Source organism: Bidens hawaiensis, unplaced genomic scaffold (assembly GCF_021521415.1).
Source record: "Bidens hawaiensis isolate Kalapana, Puna unplaced genomic scaffold, B.hawaiensis_p1.1 tig00017143_1, whole genome shotgun sequence".
NCBI classification, from domain to species: Eukaryota; Viridiplantae; Streptophyta; class Magnoliopsida; order Asterales; family Asteraceae; genus Bidens; species Bidens hawaiensis.
In genome coordinates this window covers 103393-131258 of record NW_027492589.1, presented here as the reverse complement: position 1 = coordinate 131258, position 27866 = coordinate 103393, and the positions used below count along the sequence as shown (strand labels likewise).

The following is a 27866-nucleotide window of genomic DNA, read 5'->3' as shown; positions in this document are numbered from 1 at the left end:
ATGGAGGCTTCTCATGCATTTGACCCGAATTCACAGGTATAAGTCTTACCAAACCCAGATATTCCTTAAACGGATTGTAACATCTCATTAAATTAATAATTATTTTCACCAAATTATTGATGTGAAAATCCTATAAAATAGGATATACTAAAAATTATTATATGATTTTTTAAAAAAAATATTATTTATAATTAAGAAACAGTTTTATAGTAAAAAAAATAAGCGGGTCTTGGGTCTTACCAAACCCAAATAACTTTTAAACCGGGTTATAACATTTTAGTTATTTGTGAAACTTTTTTATCATCAAACTCTAAGTATATTATAAATTTCATTACATTAAATAAAATTAAACCCAAAAAAGTATATAAATATTAAAAACGAGTAATGTAAAACAGCCCCGTAATACGGGGGATTATATATATATATATATATATATATATATATGGGCTACAACACCCTTACATCCCTAAAAGAAGCTCATTCACTACATATAACCTTATTTTTACAGATATTGCATATAGCTATAACTTATCTTGATAGATTAGTTTGTGAATTAATTTTAAAATTCAGTTTTGTTCTTGTCATTCAAGAAACATGGTTTTATTATATCAATCCCTTTGTAACTCATGTTTGCTATTTTGATTGTAGAAATTTGAGAAAATGTAGTCAGTAGTAACAGTGGAACACATAATGGTGCTCCTTTATATCTATTTATATTTTAAACGCCTCTAAAAATTTAATTTCAATCTGTTAATCGATATTATATATTTGATATTATTGAAACATATTGTGTAAATATATTTTTGTATTTAAATATATATATATTATCGGTTAACACAATCAACGACATATAGTTGCCTGATATGAAAACCGGCTCAATACATAAAAACCTATACTGGCCTTGGCTTTTGTTTTAAAGTAATATAAAGTTTTTCTTTTATTGTTATTTCAAAGATTATTTTTCTTAATTCTATGTGCAGCTTCTTGGTGAATTTGGTCCACATGTATTATCAAACATAGATGAAGTTTCATAATCTGGTTATATGTTTTTTTCTAAAACATTATGATTACTGGGTTTTATAAAAAAGAAACAAGTTGTGGTTTGGGTGTGGCTAAACTTGTTACATGTGTTTGATTATTGAATTAAGGGGATGTAACAATATATAGTGTCAAATGTCAATTCAATATCAGAATTACTTTATCGTCAAAGTTATAGATGACATAGTGGTCAAACATGACTGAATATGGATAAAGTAATGGACATTTTATTGTTGTTTCTTTGACATCGATACATACACAGATCTTACATAAGTTTGTTTTAGTACTATTATATTATGAAACTTCATTTCACATTCCAATAATGTATTCTAACTTTAGAAATCATATTGTCTCTTAGTTTATGCAGGTGATTTTAGTAGGCCATGAATTTGATATGGATATTGAGCTATGTCAATATACGCTATGAATAGAGATTTTTTTTACAATGATGATACATATAATTCTTTTTTAATCGGATAATGTGAAAATTTTAATTTTGTTAAAAAAAATTATATATGTTCAATTTGCAATTTGCAAATGGGTTGTGCGAGCTTTTTATTAGTTCACTTCATTTTATGCATAATAATATGTACATTATGTTGATATGTTTGAATCTTTCTTTTTTATACTTACTCTTCCATATACTATTATTTATGTGCATACGTGGAGTATTGGTTGTATCTTTGCTTAATTTTAAACTGAAAACCCACTTTTTCTCAAGAAAAATATAGTCCGTAAGTTGGAGCTAAAAAATAATATATTTTATTCGATTTGTGAACGATTAAATACCTTTTGTGAACAATTTTTCGATTTGTTTATTATTATTATTATTATTGGTGGTCGTGGTGGTAGGTTATATCCGGTGTAAAATTGTTAGTTGGATACTTGGATGTCTAAAAGCAAGTCATGAGTGGTCGCGACGTGTGGACAGTCACTACATATATATACAATTTGAAAGGTGGTATGCATCATTAATTATACTTATGCATAATTTATTATACTATTCTCATTGAAGTATGTGATTCAAAATAAAACATGACTGGATATGGATAGAATAATGGACATTTTATTATTGCTTATTTGACGTTAATACAAACACAGATCTTACATAAGTTTTAGTGCTATTATTATGAAACTTCATTTCACATTCCAATAATATATTCTAGCTTTAGAAATCATACTGTCTCTTAGTTTATGCAGGTGATCATACAAAATTTATGAACTTTAGAATATCTTTAAAGTCAATATACGCTATGAATAGAGATTTATTTTACGATATTTGGTGATACATATAATTCTCTTTTAATCCGGTAATGCGAAATTTTAAATTTTTGTTCACAAAATATGTATCAAACCAATGGTACCATGCCATGTGTCAAAAATAATTAAAAACAAATGATATACATATACCCAACCAAAAGGTCGGTGAACCGACTTTGGTTGGGGATGGATGGTTGGAGAATTTGAGTTTCCATTTATTTCGTTTAACATGTAAGAAATGCGCTTTGATCATTAAAAGTGTTTATGGTCTGGTTTTAGCTATTCTTTGAACAAGCCGTGAGCCAAATCATTACCAAGGGATTTTTGTAATAATAAACTGAAACCATACAAGCTCGAACAGTTACTACCGGTTTGGTTCCAGATCGGTTTCATAGCGCCCTTGTATATAATAAAAAATGGTCTCTGACTCTGGTTATTTGCTTTACTTCACTTAATGATACTTTAGTTAAGAATGGAGGTGTTTACTATGCATTAAACCGTTTTGACTAAATATATCATCATAAAATCAACCAAAAGACATACTTAAGAAACTAATTATATCATAATAAAGTCAACTAAAAGACCATTCATTTAACCATAAAGAACATCAATTACCAACCTTTAACTAATCCAACAAATCAGAAACTGCAGTCCTCTTGAAAGCATCAACTTGAGTCAACTGGTCCGCCAACGCTTTATTTGGGAACACGTTATCAGCTTTCAACCGCTCTCTAAACCCATAAGAGGGAGCTTTAGCATTTATATACGCTCGTAAAAGACTATGATACTGTTTCAGCCTCGACACATAACCGTCCTGTCTCATCCTATGAAATATCTTTTCAGCATTATGTATGTCTCCTCTTTTTGCATACTGATCCAAAATCAACATATAAGTGTCGAAAAACGGTTTTAGCCGGTTTTGTTCAGAAGCCCTACGCAAAATCGAATCAGCTTTTTCAATCTCCCCCGCTTGAACATATAGTTTGACCAACGAGTCCCAAGTCAACGGCCCGATTTGACAACCATTTTCCGCCATTTGTTTGACCAGATCCTTTCCCTTTGATAACATTTTGTTTTCGGCGTAAACTTTTAACATTGTAGCATAAACTTTAGATGGAAGTCTTTTGAACTTGGTTGACCAAAGGTCAAACACTGCTTCCGCTTCTTCTATTTTCTTTAGTTTTCCAAAAGCATGAATGGCTTGTATGTACTCGTCTCCTTGCGGGTTTGACTTGCATATGTCCCACACTCGGCTGACATCAGCCACACTTTCAAGTGACGCGTAAAGTGGAAGTAATACCGAACACGCCCTTCGGTTTTCTTTAAGGTCAGTGCCTTCAATTTCTTGTAGAATCACTTTTGCTTTTTCTTTGAGGCCTCCATATATATATTTCCTAGCTAAAATAGCCTGTTATGAACATATATACAAACCGCTTTACTTGTGACACATAAGGTAGTTATGTAACCGCATAACCTTCAAAATTTCATAATATCGTATTTACTTATTCTAAAGTAAATAAAATAAAATCATTTACTTGTGAAACATGGAAAAACAAAGAGAACAGTATCTCTTGAGACGATTCAATGTAACTGATTTTATTATAAAAAAGGTTAAGAAAAATGATATTTTTGAGTTTTTGAGACGATAAATATGAAATTTAGAAGATGTAAACGAAATTTCAACCTTTTAGAATGATGCATATGAAATCAACCACACATTATTTCAAAACAATAAATTATTTGTAAGAACAAAAAGAACAAACATAAAACTGTTAATTTTGTTTATCAATGGTTAAAACATTTTAAAAATTGTACTTTTTACATATAAATTTCTATGTTATGTACACACAAAACAATGAAGTTAAGGGGGTGATTGGGATTCCTTATTTTACCTCCTTATAACTTTTTAATAAGTTTATAAGTTACAAAAGTGTAAATTATTAACTTTACCCTCTCACATCAAAAGCAATCCCAAACACCTTATTCTTTTTCAAAAAGTTAATAAGTTATAAGTTGGTGAAAATAAGGAATCCCAAACACCCTCTAATTCATTCATATTTTTGTTTAATTTTTACACATGATTTGCACATGATAAGTAATCTACACATGATTTGCACATGAGTAGGTTATATTAACAAACCGAAAATGTTCATATTTGTTTCAATTTTAGAAGAGATTAATAATCATTGCATTTCAAACACTTTCTTATACTTAAAAAAATCTTAAGACTGAAAAAATGAATGATTTAGCTTGTTCTTTCTGTTCTCGTAAAAAACAGTGCTCGGTCTAGAACAATAGAAACCTCCCTGTGCAAATAATGTACATGTGTGTGTGTGTATTGTCACCTTTATCTTGGCATCGGGTTCTATATCTTCCGCCTTCATCATCTCAACAATTTGCTCCATCCCGTTGATATCATTATTCTGACCCTTGATGTCAATTAACACTCCATAAGTAACAAGCGTCGGCTTCACATCTTCTTTTTCCATTAATGACAGCACCTCGCCGATCTTTTTCACGTTGGTTCTCTTGTATAAAAGGAGTAACTGGTTGCAAGCAAACGACGTTAACGGAAATTTCAATTCCTTCATTTTAGTGAAAACGTTTTCAGCTTTTGTTGCATTAACGGAGTGAACACAGTTAGCTAAAAAAGTTTGGTACACCATCACAGTTTTAAATGACTCGGGAATCTTTTGGACGTAGATTTCTGCAGCATTGACGCCACGTGTTTTTGCAATTAAATCTACACGAGCAGAATAATCTTTCTCGGTAAATTCTAATTTTTTCCGTGACTCCAACCACTCTAACATCTGCATGAAGAAAACAATGTATGAATTATGAAACTTATGATAAAGTTCATGTACCTTAATACCAACAATTGAATATAAAAGTCTTCCTTTTTTGCATGATTAAGTCACTAGAGATTTCTATATTAACGTCTTTTTTAAATGATTAAATCACTAAACATTAATAAAAGTACTTTTTTCGTTTAACTCTAAAAGTCTAGGAATTTAATCAGCCAAGCCGCTCGTGAGCTACTTGAGATAGGCTCACTAAAAGCTCAAACCGAGCAAGCTTGAACAAACCCTAGCCTAAAATGAGCTTGTTTAATAAACGAGCCCGCACTTCACTTATCGGGTTCAAGCAGACTCGCGAGCTTAATCGAGCCTGTTATTCATATAATAATGACCATTATTGATAAAATTATGATATATATAAATATGAATTTTTAAATATAAATATACATAAAAAATTAATAATGTAGATATATTAACTAATAAATAATAAGCAAGCTGAGCCCGACCAAAGACCAAGCCTAATCCGAGCTCGAGCTTGAAAATGCTACTCATGAGCTGAGCTCGTCATTTACACCCCAGTAGATGATCACTGTTACTTTAATTATATTTTTTGTAAAATTCCAAAAAAGAAATTAAAAAAATAAAACAAGTGTTGGCAAACCAACCCATCTCGACCCATGATTAAAAGCACCTATTTAGACCCGCACCCGTTTCCACAGACCCATTTTGCCACCCTCTATTTATAAACATAATTCTAAAATGCAAAACAAACAGTATAAACAAACAAAATGACTCAAAAACCTGCAAAGCTCTTTCAAACATCCTACGCTTCCTGAACTCGATCAACGCAACAGATACATCCGATCTGCTAATACTTTCTCCTTTTTCAGCCCACTTATCAAGCGTCTTTTGAACGGGCGCAGACGGTGAATCCATAATAACCTTAAACAACACCGAAAAAGCTCGTTTCGGTTGAGGGGTTTTTTCAGGTACATTAACATCATCACCCTCGTCTTCAGAAAGCTCGGATTCTGAAACAATGACATCATCATTTTCATCTTCAAGATTCTTTTCTTGAACTTCATCTGCTGCAGAAACTTCTTCCAGCTCAGAAAATCCATCCGCCAAGTCATCGTCGTCTTCTTCTCCACTGCTTTTCGTGCCAGCTATTGAAGAATATTGGTGGTTTAAAGTGGAATAAGAATAATATTTGTTAAGCAAACGGGCCGCACTTGAAGACTCAGGGATTTGAGTTTTGTCCACGTGGCGAGAACTTGATGTTTTGTGTTCGGTGTAAGAAGCACGAACAGTAACAGCTGAAAACATCCGTGACCTGCGTTTAATAATGATTAATAAAGTTAGGATAACAAGAAGCACACAAACATATCATCATATTTAACCATCAAGCATAAAACACTCAGCAATACCATAACATTCATCTCATTATTGTCATTGAACAACATATCAGAATAACCTCTTTTCATTTTGTAAAGTCAACACTTTGACTAAAAACCTTAGATTCTCATTCTCCATAGCATCAAAATAGATACCTACTGATTTCTGAAAAGAGGTGTAAATGAGCCAAGCCGCTCGTGAGCTAATCGATATTGGCTCGTTGAAAGCTCGAATCGAGACGAGCTTAAACGATTCCGAGCCCAAGTTTGAGCCTAAAAATAAGCTTACTTAAAAAAACAATCTCGAGCCCAAGCTTCAATTGTCGAGCCTTAAAATTTATATAATTTTTATTTAATAAACCAAATGTACATTTTATAATCATTATTAGTATATACAAAATTATTAAAAAGTAAGTAAATAATATATGTTATGCTATATAAAAAAATATACACAAAAAAAAAGTAAAAAAAAAAATAAATAATAAAAGAACCGAGCTCAAGCTTGAAAAACCGCTCACGAGCCGAGCTCGAGTTTTAGAAATGAAGCTCGAAACGAGCAAAGCTTGAGCTTGATCTTTAAAATCGACTCACAATCCTAGGCCCGGCTGGTTTACACCCCTATAATTCTGAACACAAATGAATTGATATCCAGTTTGTAGCCTCACAACTAATATTTAGTCAAAACATTTCAAGAAAAACTTTCCTAACACATTAATCTTTACAAGATCTTTATAAAAATCTAAACTTTATAATCGTACGGACCAATCTTATACCTACGATCTCAGACCCATGTTCCTATTCACACAAAAGATTTGGTATCTTTATAATATTAATAATAATTATAATAACAAGAAATTTGAATATGGGTTTACAAAAAGATAGAAAGTAAATAACCTGAGAGCAATTGATGAAGTGGTTCTTCGAATCGCCCACATTTTGACTGATAATTTGAGTGAAAGAAAGATTAAACCCCCAAAATGATGATGTTAAACCCTAAAACCATTTACTCATAAATAAATGGTTTTATATTATTTTAATACCCCTACGTGTCCCATTTCAAGTGTCTTAGTTTGAATTTTCAAGTCTATCTTTTGCAACTTTGACCGTAAATATTTTTGTTTGTGTCATATAATACTTAATGAAAATTATATCAATGTAAAATACATTTAAAACCCAATCCATTCATATAATTTTCATCAAGTATTATATGACACGAATAAAAATATTTACGGTCAAAGTTGCAAAAGAAAGACTTGAAAATTCAAACTAAGACACTTAAAATGGGACGGATGGAATATTATTTAGTCATAACTGGCCCCTATGTTTTTACATATCAAAAGTGGTTCCTAAAGTTTCCTATTCCGTTTTAACAAAATTGTTCTCATCTTCATTTAAAAAGTTATATAGAAAGAAAATACATGCGATAACTTGGGCTACGAGTTAAGTTAGCCCATAAACAAAGACATAAAAGATATTGAAGAACTAGACTAGATTATGTGGTTACAGTTATAAGTGATTTGGCCTAAATGTTAGACAAAAATTTTATCAATTAAGCTTCGATTTAGACACATGAGATTTATGTTTTATTTCAGCAACTATTTGACACCTTGTGATATCAAAAATCCTTTTAAAGACCCTCATGTAATGCTTTCTTCATTCAATAATATATCAATTTCATGTAATTTTTTCTCGGTTTAACTTTATGTTTTCTCTTTACGTCAATTCCCAGTATCCATCCATAGTCCCTAGTGACCTCATAGTCACAAGTAATAACCCATAACTCATAGCTTTATATATGCATGAAAAAATGTCTCATTGATTACTAAGATCTTCTTCTCTCTCACATAACCGGTGTCATGATATTTTGTGGCAGTCTATGCCCACAAACCTTTCTTTATCGCTCTAATTTTTTTTTTTGTTTTTTTCCTACAAACCGTGTCACTCTTTTGGTTTATTTTATCACATCATCATTAATACATAAATTATACATAATATTTAAAACCATTATTAATAACCTAAACAAGGCTAAAATTGAACTTATCACTTAATCAAAACAATAGGGTTTTTTCATTCCTTTCACATCATTAAACTGAGTGTTGTGAGATGACACCCAGCTACCTCATCAACATACTTTAGCCAGCCAAACCATTACAATCAAGGTGGATAGGGCTTTCAATGGGGCTTTAGCCTCAAAGAGCGCTATTGCCTTAACAGGCAAAGGGACTCAAGGGTGTCAGACCATAATCAAATCCAACCAATTACATTCAACCATTGATATTTTTATATTAAAAAAGTTTAATCATATTGTTAGTTAAATCATTAAGCGTTTTCAATGGAAAAATTAGTGAAAACCTTCATACCTTGACATGGTTTGACGTTTTCCACATTTTAGGTAAATCACTACACATAGTCTTAATCCTTTTAATATCGGGATCCTTGTCAAATAGACGTGTATATTTCTATTTCAAATAAACACATGAAAAAAAGAGGTATAAAAAGGAAACCTATGAATCCTAAAAATCTAAAACTATAAAACCCATAATAATTAACATGATATGCTACTTGTTACAACTAACTTAGACCAAAATTTCATATGAATGTCTTGAAATTACTAAGGTTTGAACTAAATGTAGTATCATGTATATGGACGTGTAAAAATCGTATACATACCGGCGTATGCCATATAATACACTAGTACAATTGCGCGTATAAGAGGTTTGTTTTGAAAAGATGAAATGAGTCATCTGAATACGAAAATAAAAATAAAAATGAAACAATGTTTGTGTACTCAGTCTGATTATTAATGTTCATTCATTATTTAATTTTGTATTATTTTATTTCATTGGAGGGAGTATATAAATAATGTGAGGTTTGTTTGTTTTGTAGTAGCAAAAGAAAAGGCCAAGCAGAAAAGAAGAAAGATATGGTTGAGAGTGTCGTTCATGGACACAACCCAAAGGAACTCATGTGGGGTCACTTGTTATCCATTGTTCATCTCAACTCAGACTCACAAACATTAGATCAATAAATATATGGATGACTTTCACACCATCATCATCATCATCAATAAACACACACCCTTCTCTCATCTTCATCTTCAATGGCTGCTGGTGGTGGTGGTGCAGCAGTGCAACATAATTTCAAACAATACCCTTCTGTGTCACTTCTTCCATCTTCTCAATCCACCTTTCGTGGCACCAAACTCATCACCTCTATTCAGGTATTGTTTTACCATTTTTAATGTTCTAAATTATATACAAGTTCATTGTCAAGTTTTGATCTTTGAGGTTGGTGTGTTCTTGCATTGGTTAATCTTGAAAAGTTGTAAACTTTGGAAAGTTATAGGTGATTAAAAGTTAAAAAGACTGTGGGTGTTAGTTAAGATCAATCTTGAATTAGTAATTAGTTGATTATTTTGAATTTTGACTTTTGAAGTCAAAAGTCAAAATGAGTAATTTTTATGTCAAAAGAGAAGATAAGAAGCAAACACATGGAAATGGGGATTCTTTGATTGTAAATTATGATTACTATTGATTTAAAGAATGTTGGTATTAAATTTGTATCATAATCAAGACCAATCTTGAATTACGAAAGTCGAAAGTAATTACTTGGAAGTTTGAACTTAAAAAGCCAAAGGGGATTAAGGGCATGTTTCTATTTAATTTATGTTTTTAAATCGATCGGTATCATAGGACTCGTGACAAAGTAAAGTTATGAGAGTGATAATGTGATATCGAATTATCAGAATCAAATAACCACCTTCTAACATCAAATTCAAACACCCTCGAAATACGCCTAACAGAAACATTGATAGTAACTTGATAGAACTTAAACTTTAAAGTACCATGTTTGATTTAAAAAGTCAATACAACTAAATGTGATGTATGCTTCAGTACAAGAGGAAAGTATGTCAGCCGAAAGGAGCTTTGAATGTGGTGGCATCAGGCTCCAAGAAAATCCTTGTAATGGGAGGCACGCGTTTCATTGGAATCTTTCTTTCCCGACGACTTGTTGAAGAGGGCCATCAGGTTAGCTTTAACATGATTAATTTTGAAAATTCCCATATCATAATTTAAAAAAACCGTTCTAAACTTTGTATCATCGTTTTATTATATGCAGGTAACTTTGTTCACTAGAGGAAAAGCACCCGTCACACAACCTTTGCCTGGTGAATCAGACGAAGCTTACAATGCTTTCAAATCCAAGGTTTGTTAACACTAACATAATAATATAAATAAATTATCTTATAAGTTAATATTGATTAAGTGATACAAATACATACTAATGAGTCTTAAAAATCCAAAATTTTTAATATCTTGTTTGTTAAGTAATCATTATGTGTACATGTTGTAGATATTGCACTTGAAAGGTGATAGAAAGGATTATGATTTTGTGAGGACCAGTCTTAAAGCTGAAGGCTTTGATGTTGTCTATGATATTAATGGTGTGTATATATCATAAAAGTTTCAATCTTTTACTTTTAATATTTTATACTCTTTAAAATACATAATTATCATAATTCATGAAAACGATTTCTTTTTCAAGGGCGTGAGGCGGAAGAGGTGGAGCCTATAATAGATGCATTGCCAAATCTAGAACAGTAAGTTATCAACATAAACTTTGTAAAATCACATTAGTGACTTTTATTTATACATATATATTTTTTACTGTTTTGCTAATTACAGGTACATATATTGCTCTTCGGCTGGTGTTTACCTTAAATCTGACCTCTTACCGCATCGTGAGGTCAGTTTATTAGCATATTTCTATGCTTTAATATTAGAACGGGTCAAAAGTCAACCAAAGTCCTTCAAAACTAGATTATAACTGTAACAGTAGTTTTCTTTTAATTACATTTAACACATTAACTATTTATGGATTAAAAAAAGCAAAGTAAAAAAGTGTTTGTGGGTTGACCGGACCCGACCCGTTTTGACAAAAAGAATGTTGTTTCAAATTTAATATTACTATTTTTGTAAATGTTTATTATAGGTGGATGCAGTTGATCCAAAAAGTCGACACAAGGGGAAGCTCGAGACAGAGGCCTTATTAGAGTCAAAGGGTGTTAATTACACTTCTATAAGGCCCGTTTATATTTATGGCCCGTTGAACTACAACCCAGTTGAAGAATGGTTTTTCCATAGGTTGAAAGAGGGCCGGCCGATTCCAATTCCCAACTCGGGCCTGCAAGTAACCCAACTTGGTCATGTAAAGGTTAGTCAAGATTCAAGAATATTCAAGAATAGATTATAAAGTTATTAGCTTGTTTGACTACAAAGTCAAAACGGTCTTGACGGGTCAATGCTGACCAAATGCAGGATCTTGCAAAAGCTTTCATAACGGTTTTAGGAAACGAGAAAGCAAGCAAGCAAGTTTACAACATATCGGGTGATAGATATGTTACCTTTGATGGATTAGCAAGAGCTTGTGCTAAGGTAATTTAACTTCTTTTTTTCTATAAATATTTTATTTTATAAAACATAAAACTTTAATTTATTCCTTGTAGGCTGGTGGATTCCCAGAGCCTGAGATCATTCATTATAATCCGAAGGAGTTTGATTTTGGGAATAAGAAAGCGTTCCCATTCCGTGACCAGGTACATAAGTCAGTTTCTGGTAAAGTTATACGGGCGTATAGCGGCTCGTATAAAGCCTTGTTTTATTTTTATACAGTCTGCATAAACCTTTTCAACATATCATACGAGTTGTATAAGGTTTATCATGTCAATAGTGCGTGTGAAACTTTTTATAATGCATATAACGACATTTTATTAAAAAAAACAAAAACTGGGATTATTGCTGAAATTATTTAATCATATTCGGCATGCTAAAAAGTTTGAAACTTTTAAATAAATTACATGTTTTGTGAAATTGTGTTGCAGCATTTCTTTGCATCTGTGGATAAAGCAAAAGAGGAGCTTGGAATCATACCAGAATATAGCTTGGTTGAAGGTTTGACCGACTCGTATAATCTGGATTTCGGTCGGGGAACGTTTAGAAAAGCAGCCGATTTCACCACAGATGATATAATTCTTGGCAAGAGCCTTGTTTTAAGCTGATTTCATTCTCGTTGATTCAAAAGATTATCGAGCAATGAATATTGTAATTGTGTTCATTTTGACAGATTTCAACAGATGAATTTTTGTTATATATGTGTATCAAAATTATTAATTAATTTTCAATCACTTTTTTATCAACTTACGCAAAGTCATGTTGTGTACATGTATCAAGAAAACAAACAAAAGAACACTTAGATGTAAAACTAAGAGAAAATAATGAATATAGTTGTGTATCTATCTTTACTCATGTATTTCTTTTAGTCCGATAGGCGTACACAAGCCATGAGTTTCGTGGGTATAAAACATTGATACTCAAATATGATTTGCGTATCATGATCTACTAACTAGGCAGATGAAAACACACTTTTTAGAAATACACGTGTATATGAAATAAATACCTAAATCTGATTTGCGTCTCATTTATTATAGACCAAAAGACATTTTAAGGATATGCGAGTGCAAAAGGCAGATACTCGAATTTGATTCCAAATTTTTAGGGATATGTAACTATAAAAGCATTTGTAATGGGCCGACGAAAAGACATTTTTATGCATTGAGTACAGACGAAAAATACTAGAACTTGCAAAACTACTCATAAGCCAGACTCGAACTTTAGAAACTAAGCTCTAAATAAAAAATAATAACTTGTAAGGCGCTTTGGCCAGCTCAGCAACTGGAATAACATATAGGCAATAGACAATTATAACCCAAACTGTATCATTAGACATCGAAACATATAGTTTAAAGTTACCATAAAAAAACAATGTCATTATGATTATTATGCTTTCAAGGGTCCAACAAGATGACACGCACGTGTGTGTGTGTATGAATCTTGTTTTAAACGGTGCTGATATCGATTCGGCTTTTATGCAGTTGAAAAGCGGGTGTGATCCAACTTCCACAACTACACTGGATTCCTGCCCAGTTAAAGTAACCCAATCGCCCTTCGCAGTGTGTGCACCACAACTTTCCTTCTAATGCACCTTCTTCAACTACACAACAATAAAAAGAAAGCGGTCATCAGGTGATCACATTACCAAATATCCAACTTAGAAAAGCATATATTACCAGGTCATGACATGCCATTACTAGAGGTGCACAAAAAAACCCGGTTTTGAACCCAAGCCAGACCTGGTTAGGTTGAAATCAGTTTACAACCTTATAACACCTTGAAACCGGTCAAACGTGAACCAAAGCACTTAAAACTAGCAGTCAAACCCAATCCTTTCACTCTCAAAAAACCAGGTCTGACCCAATTCGACCCAGTTACAATACCGGTTCGGGCCTAAAACACAAGTTGTGCACCTCAAGACATTACTGAGCTACCAAAACTAGGGGTGTGCATGAAACCGAAATGACCGAACCCAACCCAAAACCAACGATCTGATTTTATGTTTTTTTTTTTCAAAAACCGAATTTAGAATTTGGTTTAGGTTTTGCATGTACCGAAAAAAACCGACTTTTGTTATTGAATTTTTGGATTATAATTTTTATTTTTTAGTGTTAAAAATTTTATAAAAAACTGATAAAAAATGTAGCCCAAAAATTTTAGGCCCAAATTTTAATAATCAATAAATCATTAATTAACAAAAAACTTAGACAAAGTTACATGCCCAAATTCATTATTTTGTGTTGTTTTCGGGTTGACCTGTTTATACAAATTCAAAAAATATATACTTTATGTCATAGCTTTAACAGATTTGAGTATTTTATACTAACAATTAAAAGATAAAAGAGAAATAAGCATCAAGCTTTAAACTTTAAGCATCAAGCTTTAAACTTTATAGTTTAAAAGATAGATATAATTTTATACCTGTTTTCATCCAACGAAGAGGCTCAACAAAGACCGAAGTGCACTCAAGCTCCTCACCATACTTGTTGTAATTGTTGCGGCTATTCCTTTTATGCCACTCAAAAGAACTCTCACCCTCACCAGGAATATGTTTTATAACATTGTCCTGCAATGCAACAATTCGCCTGCATTTTTTGCAACGAAATGCCGGTGTCGGGATTATTTCTTTCTGTGATGTTGTTTCGGTTAAAACTGAAGCTTCTTTCTTGGTCAACCCAGGGTCATCAGCAAACTTAGAGCTGTCAATTTTCTCTCCCCGGTTATACAAGTCACCTAACACGTAAAATATTATTTAAAAAAAAACTAAAACTGAAACGGGCCAAACGGATCTAAAGTTACTTAGTATGTACACTTATTACACCTTACACGGATAGGTACTGTGGTAGAAAATACAGATAAAGAGCATAGTTCGACAACACTTTTGGTCCTACCCGCCCGCCCGCACGTATTAAGAGATGGAATGAATTAAAGTTACAGTGACTATCCATCATATGGGCAAACTACAGTGACTATCCGTGTAACTAATTTAAAACTTTATTATGGATAAAAGGCGTTCTCAGCCGGTTTTGATTCCAACATAAAGTATATAACTTGGGTAAGAAAACACACCTAAAACCTTCAAATGGAAGCGTTTGTATATAGTGCTTGAATGGTCAACCTTGAAACCCATATCTTCAAACATGGTCAACTGTACCTCAAAGAGAACACATTTTCAGAATCCACAAGAAAGTGAAAAATATAATTGTTGTGTGATATTGTTTGAACCTGTTCTAAGAAACCATCATTAGGGCAAATAGATTCATTGCTTTGGCGTAACGATTCAAGTGCATCTGCAAAAAAAACGTGGGAAAATATTGCATGAAATTTTTTATACAAAATTAAAGAAAACACCAAGTAATTATCCACATCAAACAAGAAATCTTAAAAAAAAAATAGAAAAATGGATGTCGTCAAACCTTCTAGAGAAAGACGTTCGGTTCTCATCAGGTAGGCCGTGATAATGGCTGCACTGCAACAAACACATGCAAAGAATGGTGTAAACCCTTAGGGCCTTAGGGCTAGAAAAAAACAGATAACTTAAAATTATTTTTTAAATCTAGAGATAGTAAACACAAAAAATAGAGGTGGTAGATCGACCCATTTACTTATGAATGGGTCGATTTGGGTAATCCTGTTTCTAACAAGGCATATGAGTAATATCAAAAAATCAAAACAATTAGCTAAACAGGAAACAAGTCAAAACTCACCTAAAGTGTTTTTTCAAATCATAAAACCTCCTAAATCATCCTTCTTACAAAAAAAAAATGTATCTTCTAAAAATATGATTTTTAACGGACCGCACAAAAAGAACAAGACGTTTATTCTGTTTCTTATAGGTCATACAAATAATATCAAAACAATTAGCTAAAAAGCAAAACGGATCGGAAGTCGCCTGAAGTGTAATCTAAAAGCATATAACCTCCTAATTAGCGTTTCTAGAAAAATAAAGATACTATAAAAGTATGATTTTTAACGAGCCACACAATAAGAACAAGAGACATTCTGAATAAACCCGACAATGATTTTGTTTCTAACAGGTCATACGAGCAAAACAAAATAAATAAAAAAAGCTGAAAATAAAACGGGTCAAAAGTCAACTGAAGGGTATTTTCAAAGCATAAAACCTCCTAATCATCCTTTTAGAAAAAAAACCTATCCTGTAAATATATTATTTTTGACCGGCCACACAAGAAAAACAAGAGAAATTTTGATCAAACCAGACGTGAATTAAAAAAATAGCTAAACGGGAAACGGATCAAATGGGTTGAAAGTCACCTAGAGTGTATTTTCAAAGCATAAAACCTCCTAATCATCCCTTTTATAGATAAATATCTTGTAAAAATGTGATTTTTAGCGGATCAAACAACAAGAACAAGAGAAAATTTGATTAACCCTGATATGTATCTTGTCAATCAGCTAAAAAGAAAACGGGTTGAAAATCACCTGAAGTGTTTTTTTTTTCAAACACAAAACCTCCGAATCATCCTTTTTATAAAACATATCTTATAAAAATATGATTTTTAATGAGCCAGACCTCACAAGATAAACAACGCGAACAAAAAGATTATATGCGTGTTAAATTTACCTTCTGGATACACCCGCAAAGCAATGCACCAAAACCGACCCCGTTTTCCTACTTTCATCAATAAAATCCAAACAAACTTCCAACGAATCCAACAAATTCTCACTCTCCATATCCCTCAAAGGCACAGCCATCCTGACCAGCTTCAAATCATGACCCGCATTCTCCAACACATACAGAATCTTTTTCGGTTCATCCGAGCCATCACCCTCCAAACTTTCGCCCGACCCGCCAAAGTACACGGTCCGAATCTCTTTCGTAGGAACCGAAAAACTCGATTTCCATTCCGAAAAAAACCCGATAGAAGCAGAGCTTAAAACTGATAAAATATGAGTGATTTCTTTATTGTCACCCAACAGCACTTCTGCTGCTGCATTGATGTTGCCTATGAACAGATTCTCACGCACCAAGTACAACATAATATACAAAATCCCCCAATCTCTTCGTAAACCCTAGTTCAAATTTCACAAAATTAATGGAAATTAGATGCTTAAGTAACAAATGTTTATTAAATTAAAACCAAACATTACAAATATGATAAAAAAAATAAAAATTGGTGAGCAATAAATAGGGGTGTAAACAAGCTCCGCTCAGCTCGTGAGCTTGTTTTTTCAAGCTCGGGCTCAGCACATTTATCACGTAATTACGTTAATATAAACACGTAATTTACTTTTTTATATTCTTTTAATTACTTTTATATATTTTGAGAAAAACCTTAAACAAGTCAAAGCTAGTAAACATGTCATCATGTCATATAACATACAAAGGGGTTGCGATGCAACTTGTTGCCCGTTTACCTTACCTGCCACTTTATCGTAATCGAATGAAACTAATTGGAACCTCATTTCTATTCATTTCCAGTCACAGTCATTAAACTAAATATTAATAATAACAACAATAATAATAAACAATTAAAAAAACCCAATTTCTTTGTAAACCCTAAAACCTAGTTAATAATTTGACAAAATTAATGGATATTAGAAGCAAAGATAACAACTTTATATCAATTAGAACTAAATAAAGATAATGAATTTGATCGGAAATTGGTGGGTAATTAATAGATAAGAGAACGTACCGCAGCAAGAATTAGGTATTCCGGTGACGGTGGTCGGAGAAAGGTGGGAGCTTGTGGTGGCTACGAAAGAGTGCTTATCATCATCGAATAACGGTTCTTTATTCCTATAATATTCTACTCAAACATAAAAGTGTGTACTTTAATATTTGGAAAATAAATAAATAAATATAAAAACAAATTATGCTTATTTACTTTATACTACCCTCCCATGAGCGATAACGGAATTGTTAACTGAAAGAAACCGAAACTAAAATAAACTGAGATTTGAATTAATTGAAATTTGACTATCGGCTTTTTTGGTATTATTGGTTAACCAAATTGAATGGCTCGTATTTCGTATATTTCTTGTTGTTATACCTTCATTTTATGTTTTAAACAGTCATTGCATGTAATTGTAATTATATTTAATCATATACATCATTTTCATGTATTTATACATGCATGCAATGTATTTCTAAGCAAAATGTTATCCCCCGAGTTTGGTTTTGGTTATCACCTTAAATTAAACTTACCGAAAACTGATAAACTAGGCGGATTAACTGAATCAATTTAAAAACCGAAAACCGATTGGTTAATACAAAAGACTAACCAATGACTTCAGTTTTGGTATAGGTTTAGGCTAATAACCAAACCATGCACAACCATACCGCTATTTTCGGTTGTTATGTTTCACATTATGAAGTTGCAATAACAATTCGTTAGCATGTATTAGCGTATCACAATGAAGCATTCAATTTCAATGGCGCGGTGTGGCAACAAGAGTCATATTAACGTGATGGTAGTGGCGTGGTGTTTTGGTGGCGATGCTAAAGTAAGAAATAACTTTTGAACGATGTTATTAAACGAGTGACTGAAGAAGGTGGCTGCTATACAACAACGATGACATTGGCGTTAATGGTGTAAAGGGCGGTCAAAGCTAAGAAGGACGAATCTTTAGAAATATATAATTATGAAATCAAAAATAAACTTACCATCTTTTCTCGTTGTGTAACCCTAAATATCCGAGCACAATAATACAATGGAGGGTCTTATCTATGCTAGACTTGATATGGTGTAATCTCGTCATAAATTGACTTTAATCGCATAATTACTCATGTTATTTTACTAATAAATGTTAAAAGGCGTGTAATGCCTAAAATGAAGGTGTTTGGTGACATTGTTGAAAAGGGTTATGACTAATAGTGGTGTAACAAATCCCTAAGAATAGGATATTGAGAGTTGTTTACACATAATATTCACATAAAATACATTTTATTGCCTAAAGTGACACCAAGAGTGTTTTTTTTTGTAGGATTCATAATGCTTCCTACATCAAGTGTAAATAACCTTGGTGGTCATAAATAAACTTTGAAGCGTAGAATAAGGTCACAGAGACAAATATTAGAAGTGTTTAGCTGAAATGGGCTTAAAGTACGTAAATACTCACCTAACATTATGAAATAAACGATAAACTCTTCAAATTAACTAGTTGTTCAAAGTCTTTAAATAAAATTTCAACTTCTTTCGAGTCTTAAGTGAGCTATAGGCGTAGATTCGAGCATATTTAGTTTCAAAGTTGGTTTTTCTCTTAAGTCTTAAACCAATTATAAATGACATACTATATGTAGGTTAATATCAAGTCTATTACGCAAGTGTAACGCAACACAACCCCATTAGTTCAATCGTTAAAAACAGAAAAGTTCATTTGTGCTGAGAAGTTCAACTGAAATCTAAGTTTATTACATGGGGTAACCGTATGACTCTTGTATAGTTGTTATTATTGATATTTATCAACTCAATTAAAAAGTTAAACTAAACTAATGTGAAATCAAAATATACTACAAAAGACAGGACAAGTGAGACTTACTAAGTCTAAAATAAAATTAAAAAGGAAACCAGTTTATCATTATCATAAAGTAAAAGGAAACTAATTTATCAATCAAAATCAAATTATGATATAACATTTTAAAGTTAAAAGAAAACTAATTTGTCATCTGTTCAAGATAAATATTTATAGTGTTACTTTTGTTTTTTAACATCGTCGTAGCTTTACAATGGACAATTTACAAAACATCATGCTAAAATTGAATCAAACCCAATCATCAAATGAACTTTTATGTTAATCCGTCATAATATAGCAACATCATCTTCAATTATAAACCGCTTATATCGACGATGGCGCCTAATATGTCATATCATTTTCAAAATTGTTGTCCCTAATTATAGATTCTACAAATTCTAACTTATACAAGAATTTGAATATAAAGTATTTGTTAGTTACGTTTTACATTTTACATAAAAATAACATATATTCTTTCTTATGATGGAGACACATGGGGCTCACTTTTGACAATAAAAGAAATTTCGATTTGGCAAACCTTAATTAAGGTTTGCCAAATCGAAATTTCTTTTATTGTCAAAAGCGAGCCTCATGTGCCTCTATCATAAGAAATAATATATGCTATTTTTATGCCTTGTTGTGGGACCCCAACTCATGTTTTATTTGAGGAATTATGCCTTGTTGTGGACCCCAACTCATGTTTTAGTTGATTTAGTGTTACATAATTATTGGTCTAAACAGCATGCCCATGTGTGACAGGATCTAAAACAACATGTCAACATGCCATGGGCCCAACTTTAATCCAATCAAACTCTTATGAAAACTTTGTGCAACACATTTATATGTGACATAGCAACGTGTCTAATAAAATAAATGTTGAGTTACAGATTGAATGACACGTTAAAATGTGAAGAAACCATGAGTATGACTAGAGGTCCAGTCTCGATTAAAATTATACATACATATCACAAAGTTGGACCTTAAGATTCAATGCATGATATGAAGATGATACTATTAATATTGCGGTCCATGTTTAAGCATAAAAACTGTGAAAATCGAATAAACACATGTAAATATTACTTTAACTTTGATACGTATATAAAGATAGTAATGATAATGAGTATGACATGAGTAGAGATGTTCAAAACGGTTTGGGACTAGGAACCGGAACCGGTTCCTAACCGGTTCCTATATTCAAAACCACCTTTTAAACCGGTTCCAGGCTCGAACCGGTTAGGGAACCGAACCGGTTCTCCCACCCTCTGACCCCTAACCTATCTAACCGGTTCTTACCGGTTCCTAACCCGGTTCCTGTACCGTAACCGGTCAAAAAACGGCTATTTTTGACCCCAACGGTCAAAAAACGGCCAAAAAAAACGGTTAGGAACCGGTTCCGGTTCCAGAACCGGTTCCGGTTCGGTTCCGGTTCCTACCCGCCCCCACTCAGAAATGCAAGAACCGGTCACGGATCATCGGGTTGAATCAGATAGGGTCCGGTTCCTACAAAAACGGGTAGGAACCGGTTCGGTTCCACCGGTTCGGTTCCAGGAACCGGTTTTTTTGATCATCTCTAGACATGAGGTCCGGTCTCAGTTAACATTAAACATGTACGACTTTTTAAAGTTGAACATATCACAAAATTAAAGCTTAAGGTTAATATTTTGATATAACTAAAACTACAAAAAAACGGTATAAACACATGTAAATATTATTTTATCTGGATACATGTATATAAGACAGTTATACGATTCTTACAGAGTTACAGTAATATTTAAAGATTTGTGTTCGCGTGCTAGTACGCTTATACATAGGTATACAAAATTCACCCAACAAAGTTGTGTTCCTAACATTATTATTACAATGACATAACATTGTTTCAAAAGTACAAAACAACAATACATCAGGAACATAACTGAAAACTAACATTAAAATAACAAACAACACAAAATTCACTCAACCATCATGCGGTATCTAAACTAAAACACACTGAGGCCTACCTCTGTACAATTCTCTAGATTTTGACATTGCGGTTTACTGCAAATGGCGTTTTGAGTAAACGTTTCTGCTTTCTTGTTTCATGGATTCTCTCTTGATTAAGTTTGTATCAACGAGACAGTTTTATGATGGCACGCGAAGGTGCTTTATTTGTTATGATATTTCAAGCCTTTTGGAAGGCACGGGACGAGGCTCCATGTAGAAGCCGTACGAACCCCAAGAAACTAAGCTTCCCATCCGCATGTCTGATCCAATCTTGAAGAACAATGTGAACCGGTATTGACGGGCTAAGACCAAGTTCCTAAATGTATAAATAAAACATATTTAAATTTATTAATCTTGAATAAGGAAGAAGATTTAAGCTTTAACCCAAACCGGTCAACAGGAATCGGGCCAAGGTCAAATGAATCAAAAGCTGCATAGAGTTCCTAAATTTTATTATAAATAGTTAAAAAGAAAATGGGTCAAGGTCAAAAGAAAATGGGTCAAGGTCAAAAAAATTGGTATTGATGGACCAAGACCAAGTTCCTAAAGTTATAAAAAAGTATTTAAGTTTATTAAATAAGGAAAAAAAATTATGTTTTAACTCAAACAGGTCAGAATGGTGAAAACTTGTCAAGGTCAAAGGATCAAATAGGTATTGATGGGCTAAGACCAAATTTCTAATTTTATAAAGAAAAAAATATATATACAAATATTATAACCTTGAATAAGTAAAAATATTTATGCTAAAAAAATAGTGGTCGATTCATGCTAATTTTAGCTCCAACGGGTCAAACTAGTAAAACAAATAGATAATTTTTTTTAAAAACGGGTCAAGGTCACATGGGTCAAAAATCACGTGAAGTGTCTTTCGAATGCATACAATCCCCTAAGTCGTCTAATTCAAAAATTTATATTCTTAACTAAAACTATATATTTTCGTAATCATATTTAACACGCTAATTACTCTTATGTTGTTGCTAAAATTATATATTTCTTACCGAGGCAAGTTCTTCAATCATAATAGGACGATTTCCGTCTTTTTCAAAAAGGTCATACGAGCGACGCGCGAGTTGCTCCCAGTTATCCATTGCTTCTAGCTGATGAATGCTAATGGCAGCCGCTCCAAATTCCTCAAAATCAATCTTTTTATATTGAAGAGAACTCACCTGTAAAAATATAAACATATATTTTTATTTAGCTTCCATTGTTTTGGTTTCTTGTTATTATTGATCTTCACCACTAAAAGGGTATTTGACCAAATTACCATATTCACAAAATCTAGCACACGCGAGTCCTTAACAGCATCGGTGCAGTTTTTCACTAAAGCCTGCAGAGTTATAAACAAATTTAAATTAGCAAAACGAAAAACAAACTATCACTTATGACAAAAATTCAAGACAAAAGACGTACTGATTTGAAGTTCTGCATGGAGATGAATCCATTTTTGTTAGGCCCGAGTGACATGAATTGATCGCGAAGATAACCTAGTTCTGTAACGGTCAAAGTCTTTGCAACAGCCTGTCAAGTAGCATAATAAGGTCAAACAAGTTGACTTAATACTCAAAAATCAAAATTGTACAATTTCGTTGGCAGTTTTGTCATGGAAATATTGATGATGATGTTACTAGAATAAAACAAATGTAATATCCGAAATTATATTAAGATATCAAAGACGGTTCAAGATTTTAAGGTTTAGAAACAGTCGGTTTCACCATGAAAGTCAAAGTCAGTTAAATCTTTTTTAAGGAAAAATGAAAATAGATATAACTAAGGTACATACCCCTAGAGCAGCTTTTCTTAGAGGAGATGAACATATATACGCTTTTACATTCTTGTAGATTATCATGTCCAACGGTATTCTCACGTCATGATAATTGGCCAACCATGGATGACCTAATCATGAAAACACAAAACATTACTATGAATAATACAAGTTACTTTCCATTCATAAAAATTCTTCATTCCCCATATATAGAAAGTTCTTCACTTCTCATTTGAACAAAAATCGGCACACGTGTTTATGCAGTTCTAATGATCCAACCAGAGGCATAATTGGAACAATACCATCAAACTTCTTAATAGCATTATCGATTAAAAATGTATTTTCTAGCATTTGACCGTGTACCATTAAAGGCTTTAGCCGCACACTTGAACGATAACCCAGAAAGTCAAGGGAATGGTTGGATAATTGGTTTATTTTTATATAAATCCTTCCTGGTTGAGACCACAGGTAAAAATAAGATTTCCAGAAATTGAAAAGGTAATATTTCCATTTAGTCATCAAAAGAAACGTCCCTTTTGAAGCAAGAATTGATTTTCCTTGATACCTAACATATTTAAAATTGGTATCGTATTGAATGTCCCTCTGTTTGCGAGAACAAAGCTTAAGAATTAAGTTTTTCAATCTTAATTTTTTTAAAAGAATATAAGAAAATAATATAAATGTAATGGTCATTGTTACTCACTCCTCTCTTTTAAAATAAAAAGAACAAATACAAACAAATTAGTCTGATTGTTCGTTCGTGTATATATAACCTACAAGTGTAGGTAAATGGTACAAAATTAGATCATAATAAGTCACATATGTCCATACTAGTTTGATACAGTTTTTAAGCACATAACCTACGCATGCGAATGTAAAAAAGCACAAAATTTAATGAATATAAAAGTTTATCAAAAAGATTAAAGATTTATATTTATTCTTTTTGTAATTTGGTGTCTGATGATCCTTCTCTCTCTCTCTCTCTCTACACACACACACACATATACATATATACTCTTAGTAAGGGTATAAAAACTTACTTAGAGCTTGTGAAGCGGTAAGTCGTTTTCTGTAATCTTTGTTTAACAACCTTTTAACAAAGTCAACCGCATCGGTTGACAAAGAAGGCCACGGGGCTTCTTCAAAATTTGGGTCACCCTTGAGAACAGCCCGGAAGATTCCGGACTCCGTGCGGGCCCAAAATGGTCGACTTCCACATAAAAGAATGTAAGCAATAACACCAATACTCCACATGTCAGCTTCGGTTCCATATGATCTGTGTAAAACCTCGGGAGCTACATAGTATGCACTTCCAACAATATCATTCAACCTCTCATCTGTACGTGTCTAATCGTTAGTCAAACATGGTCAAACCTGTTTAGAGCCCGTTAAAGACAAATAATAAGAGTATTAAGACTTTGACCTGGCTTAACATAGTCAGAGAGTCCAAAGTCAATGGCTTTAAGGAGTGAATGCTCGTCTTTAGATGTAAACAAAAAATTCTGAGGCGAAATAAAACAAATATTAGCAACTATGTCAATATCATTTGTTAATGTTGTAGTAACAAAATACAATGTTTGACTAGATACATAACTTAATAATAGCTTTGACTAATGACTTGAAAATATGTGTGGCAAAACAGGCGGTTTGGATAAAGGGTTTGGGTCAAAATGGATAATTTCTTGTGCAGATTGGAAAGGGTCCGGTTGGATTGACTTGAAACACTTTTTGCCCAAATGTTTAGAGAAAGTGTATGAACATGTAATGTGTCAAATATGATCCCAAAACTTATGTTATTTCATTTATAACCTAATGTTTAAAAACGATTTAGGATGATTTATGCATTTTTATTTCACTGATAATCTAATTTTCAAAAATGATTTAAGATGGTCTATGCATTAAAAATACATTTTGACCGACTCGTGACCGTTTCACATATTTGATTTTTGGCTATTATTTTCTATTTTTAACCTTTTTGGCATTAGAGATTAAAAGAAACCCCCGTATCTCAACCATTAAAGTCAAGTAAGAAGATGTAAAATGAGTTATTTACCTCAGGCTTTAGATCACGGTGAACCACACCTTGAAGATGACAATAGGCGGTGATTCTCAATATTTGGACCATAACGGCCTTTGCATCTTCTTCAGAGTATTTTCCACCCCTACAAACACACTTATTTACAAATGGACCAAAAAGGTTGACCATGGTTGATTAAAATAAGATTAACCGTTCATACCTTGCAAGTATCCTATCCAATAGTTCACCACCTTTACATAACCTACAAAAGGGTACAACACACATACAATATTAACGATTATGCCTTCAAAACAAATATGATGTGATGTAAAATGTCAAAAATACCATCCCACTTACTCCATAACTATGTAGACATTATCTTCATCCTCATAAGCATCATAAAATTGAACTAGATTGTCGTGGCCCGATAATGCCTTTAATATTTTCACTTCTCTCCTTGCATCTTCAATGGCAATTACCGTTGTCATCTGAATAAACATCAAGAAACTTATTATAAAGCCACACAAAACTAAAAGTCTCACTCTATTTAAAATACTGAATACCAAGATTATTTTAGAATCTTTTATATAGTTAAATGTAATAAAAGATTAAGCATTTATACTAACTATAAAGTCAAAATGAAATCTTTTGACCACAGAAGTCAACCTCCACGTAATTTTAGCAATTCAACGTTCCGTTTTGAACTTTTGATGTGCTTTTATTTCATGCCTATACATTTAAAAAGTAAAATGGCCATAAATACCAAGATTATTTTAGTGTCAATTATAGAGTTAATGTAAAACAAGATTTAGTGTTTATATTAACTATAAAGTCAAAAAAGTAATCAGTTTGATCACAGAAGTCAACCTTCACATTGCTAGTCATATTTACCTATCTAGAGACTAAAAAGGTAAAAAATGACCATAAATAATCAGACAACCAGAATCAGTTATATTTAATCATCCAAAAGGGATTATTTGACCTTGTAATAATCAAATTATCAAAACAGTTTCACTATATCAAAACACTATTAACCGACTACCGCGTCACGCCTCAAGCACACTTTTTATAACCAAGAAATAGATATTACTAGAACAGGAACTATAACAGATTAACAGTTCTAAAGGTCATTTATGAACAAACAACACAACATAACAAACAAGTGGTATGAGTAAAATTAGTAAAAATCAAACCTTGGATTTGGGAATAACTTTAACTGCAACATCATGACCCTTCATGCTCCCTTTCTTTCCATTTGCAGTACAAGTATACCCAAAATGCCCCCTACCCACTTCCTCCCCAAGATCGTAATGACTCAACAACTGCTTCGAATACCCGAAATTCTTATCAAGTCCAACTTCAAACTCATTTCCTTCAGGAATTGAGGCCTCATTAGGCTTAACAGACCCATGTCTTCTAGCAAGCAAAGATCTAATATGTTTAGCAGGGGACGGTGGTGCGAATGACCGTTTGAATATCCGTAAAGGCGTCGAAACGACACTCGAATTTGCCGGTGAGTTTTTGAAAGCAGTGCTGTTGTGAAAGGGGCTTGGACTGTAATAAGGGAAATTTGATGTTTTGCCAGTTGAATTCAGGGCTGTCGGCTCGATTTCATCGTGGGAATTCGGGTTTTCGAGATAGGTTTCGAGGGTTTGATTGGGTTTTCCATGACAAAGACCCATGGGTTCACTAACAGTAAGTTAAAGCAAGGTGCTTTATGGTTATATAGTTCAAGAAAATCAAGAAAGTGGTGGAATTTAACAAATTTAGATGTCAAGATTGTAACTTTATCAAACTTTATCAATCACACTGCATCACCCACCAATTTCTTGAAATCTTTCTTGAAAACTTTACTAAAATTTTATAAAAAAACAGAGGAAATTGCAATGATTTGTTAGCTTTATTAGCTTTCTTGGTACAAACCCACTAAGAACAAGGTCACCAATTGTTGAAAATAATTATGTTCCCAAATATTACCTGCAAAAGATGGAAGAAAAGCTCAAGACTTTGAAAAGCAAATTCACTTTCTGATCAAGAACAATGATAATAATAATAATGTCAGAAAGAGAGAATAATAACTTACAAGAAATCAGAAATGATTCAAGGGTTTACACCTGAAGATTATAAAGAAATAGTTGAGTGAGAATAATAATAATAATAATAATTGTAAGAGGGTTTGTTCTCCATGAAAGTAAAGTGACTGTGTGTGTGTGTTTGAGAGATTGGGAGGTTAAGAAAAGAACCCAGAAAAGTGGAAAGAAAAAGATGCTTATTTAGCTCACAGAGAGAGAGAGAAACAACAATAACAATAAAAAGAAAATTAAAGCCTGCACAAATTTTGTAATTTCCTACCCTGTTTTAAACATCTCCCAATCTTATTATTTTTAGGGATGGTATTATGTTGTTGTCATGGGATTTTATACCTAATTATAAAATATCTTAAGTATTCATTAATTATTCAAATTGTTGGTAAATAGACCTTAAAACTGATTTTAAAAAATCAAATACTCAATTATATTTCTAACAGTTCTATAATTTTAATAAATTTATCTTTATAACACTTTCCAACTTCTTAAAGCTATATGATATGTTAATATATTCGGTTTTGATATTGATAAATTGATTCGGGTGATTAGACAAGTATCGTCCAGTATCATACGTGTCTCATACCAATAAAAAGATTTATAAGTT

The 27866-nt window shown here is 32.5% G+C and overlaps 4 protein-coding genes across 4 annotated transcripts; 1 reads left to right on the top strand and 3 right to left on the bottom strand.

The window, feature by feature from the left end:
- Positions 1-2923: 2923 nt before the first annotated feature.
- Positions 2924-7488, bottom strand: LOC143553113 (pentatricopeptide repeat-containing protein At1g80270, mitochondrial-like). The gene is made up of 4 exons (XM_077043170.1): positions 7385-7488; positions 5898-6429; positions 4644-5108; positions 2924-3706 (listed from the first exon to the last, which is right to left on the bottom strand). Exons 1-4 carry the CDS (start codon positions 7423-7425, stop codon positions 2924-2926), a joined length of 1821 nt encoding a protein of 606 aa, XP_076899285.1. The 5' UTR covers positions 7426-7488.
- A 2069-nt stretch (positions 7489-9557) lies between these two features.
- LOC143553112 (chloroplast stem-loop binding protein of 41 kDa b, chloroplastic-like) lies at positions 9558-12680 on the top strand. The gene is made up of 10 exons (XM_077043169.1): positions 9558-9710; positions 10384-10518; positions 10610-10696; positions 10844-10934; positions 11036-11090; positions 11176-11236; positions 11483-11704; positions 11809-11925; positions 11997-12086; positions 12372-12680. The coding sequence occupies exons 1-10, from the start codon at positions 9591-9593 to the stop codon at positions 12546-12548; spliced, it is 1155 nt and encodes a 384-aa protein (XP_076899284.1). The 5' UTR covers positions 9558-9590; the 3' UTR covers positions 12549-12680.
- Positions 12681-13294: 614 nt separating this feature from the next.
- LOC143553111 (uncharacterized) lies at positions 13295-17733 on the bottom strand. Its single transcript, XM_077043168.1, has 7 exons — positions 17598-17733; positions 16526-16974; positions 15357-15409; positions 15166-15230; positions 15010-15088; positions 14362-14673; positions 13295-13540 (listed from the first exon to the last, which is right to left on the bottom strand). Exons 2-7 carry the CDS (start codon positions 16939-16941, stop codon positions 13386-13388), a joined length of 1080 nt encoding a protein of 359 aa, XP_076899283.1. The 5' UTR covers positions 16942-16974; positions 17598-17733; the 3' UTR covers positions 13295-13385.
- Positions 17734-21237: 3504 nt separating this feature from the next.
- LOC143553110 (CDPK-related kinase 7-like) lies at positions 21238-27554 on the bottom strand. Its single transcript, XM_077043167.1, has 12 exons — positions 27259-27554; positions 26369-27152; positions 25533-25663; positions 25396-25437; positions 25212-25320; positions 24582-24660; positions 24199-24495; positions 23177-23289; positions 22807-22914; positions 22661-22723; positions 22395-22562; positions 21238-21712 (listed from the first exon to the last, which is right to left on the bottom strand). Exons 2-12 carry the CDS (start codon positions 26855-26857, stop codon positions 21575-21577), a joined length of 1737 nt encoding a protein of 578 aa, XP_076899282.1. The 5' UTR covers positions 26858-27152; positions 27259-27554; the 3' UTR covers positions 21238-21574.
- Between the last annotated feature and the right edge of the window lie 312 nt (positions 27555-27866).

Bases quoted from the DNA above. Each gene is read 5' to 3' on its own strand.
- LOC143553110 (XM_077043167.1), bottom strand. From the start codon at position 26,857: ATGGGTCTTTGTCATGGAAAACCCAATCAAACCCTCGAAACCTATCTC. The intron at 22,563-22,660 runs GTAATTTGGTCA...ATATTTTTACAG, and splicing joins TGCTAGATTTTGTGAATATG to GTGAGTTCTCTTCAATATAA. The intron at 21,713-22,394 runs GTAAGAAATATA...TTATACATTTAG, and splicing joins TGATTGAAGAACTTGCCTCG to GAACTTGGTCTTAGCCCGTC.
- LOC143553112 (XM_077043169.1), top strand. From the start codon at position 9,591: ATGGCTGCTGGTGGTGGTGGTGCAGCAGTGCAACATAATTTCAAACAA. The intron at 10,697-10,843 runs GTTTGTTAACAC...TACATGTTGTAG, and splicing joins ACAATGCTTTCAAATCCAAG to ATATTGCACTTGAAAGGTGA. The intron at 11,705-11,808 runs GTTAGTCAAGAT...GACCAAATGCAG, and splicing joins CCCAACTTGGTCATGTAAAG to GATCTTGCAAAAGCTTTCAT.
- LOC143553113 (XM_077043170.1), bottom strand. From the start codon at position 7,425: ATGTGGGCGATTCGAAGAACCACTTCATCAATTGCTCTCAG. The intron at 5,109-5,897 runs GTTTTTGAGTCA...TTCTTCATGCAG, and splicing joins TGTTTGAAAGAGCTTTGCAG to ATGTTAGAGTGGTTGGAGTC. The intron at 3,707-4,643 runs GTGACAATACAC...TGTTCATAACAG, and splicing joins AACCCGATGCCAAGATAAAG to GCTATTTTAGCTAGGAAATA.
- LOC143553111 (XM_077043168.1), bottom strand. From the start codon at position 16,941: ATGTTGTACTTGGTGCGTGAGAATCTGTTCATAGGCAACATCAATGCA. The intron at 15,410-16,525 runs GTAAATTTAACA...TGTTTGTTGCAG, and splicing joins TTTGCGGGTGTATCCAGAAG to TGCAGCCATTATCACGGCCT. The intron at 14,674-15,009 runs GTGTGTTTTCTT...TTTACGTGTTAG, and splicing joins CTTCCATTTGAAGGTTTTAG to GTGACTTGTATAACCGGGGA.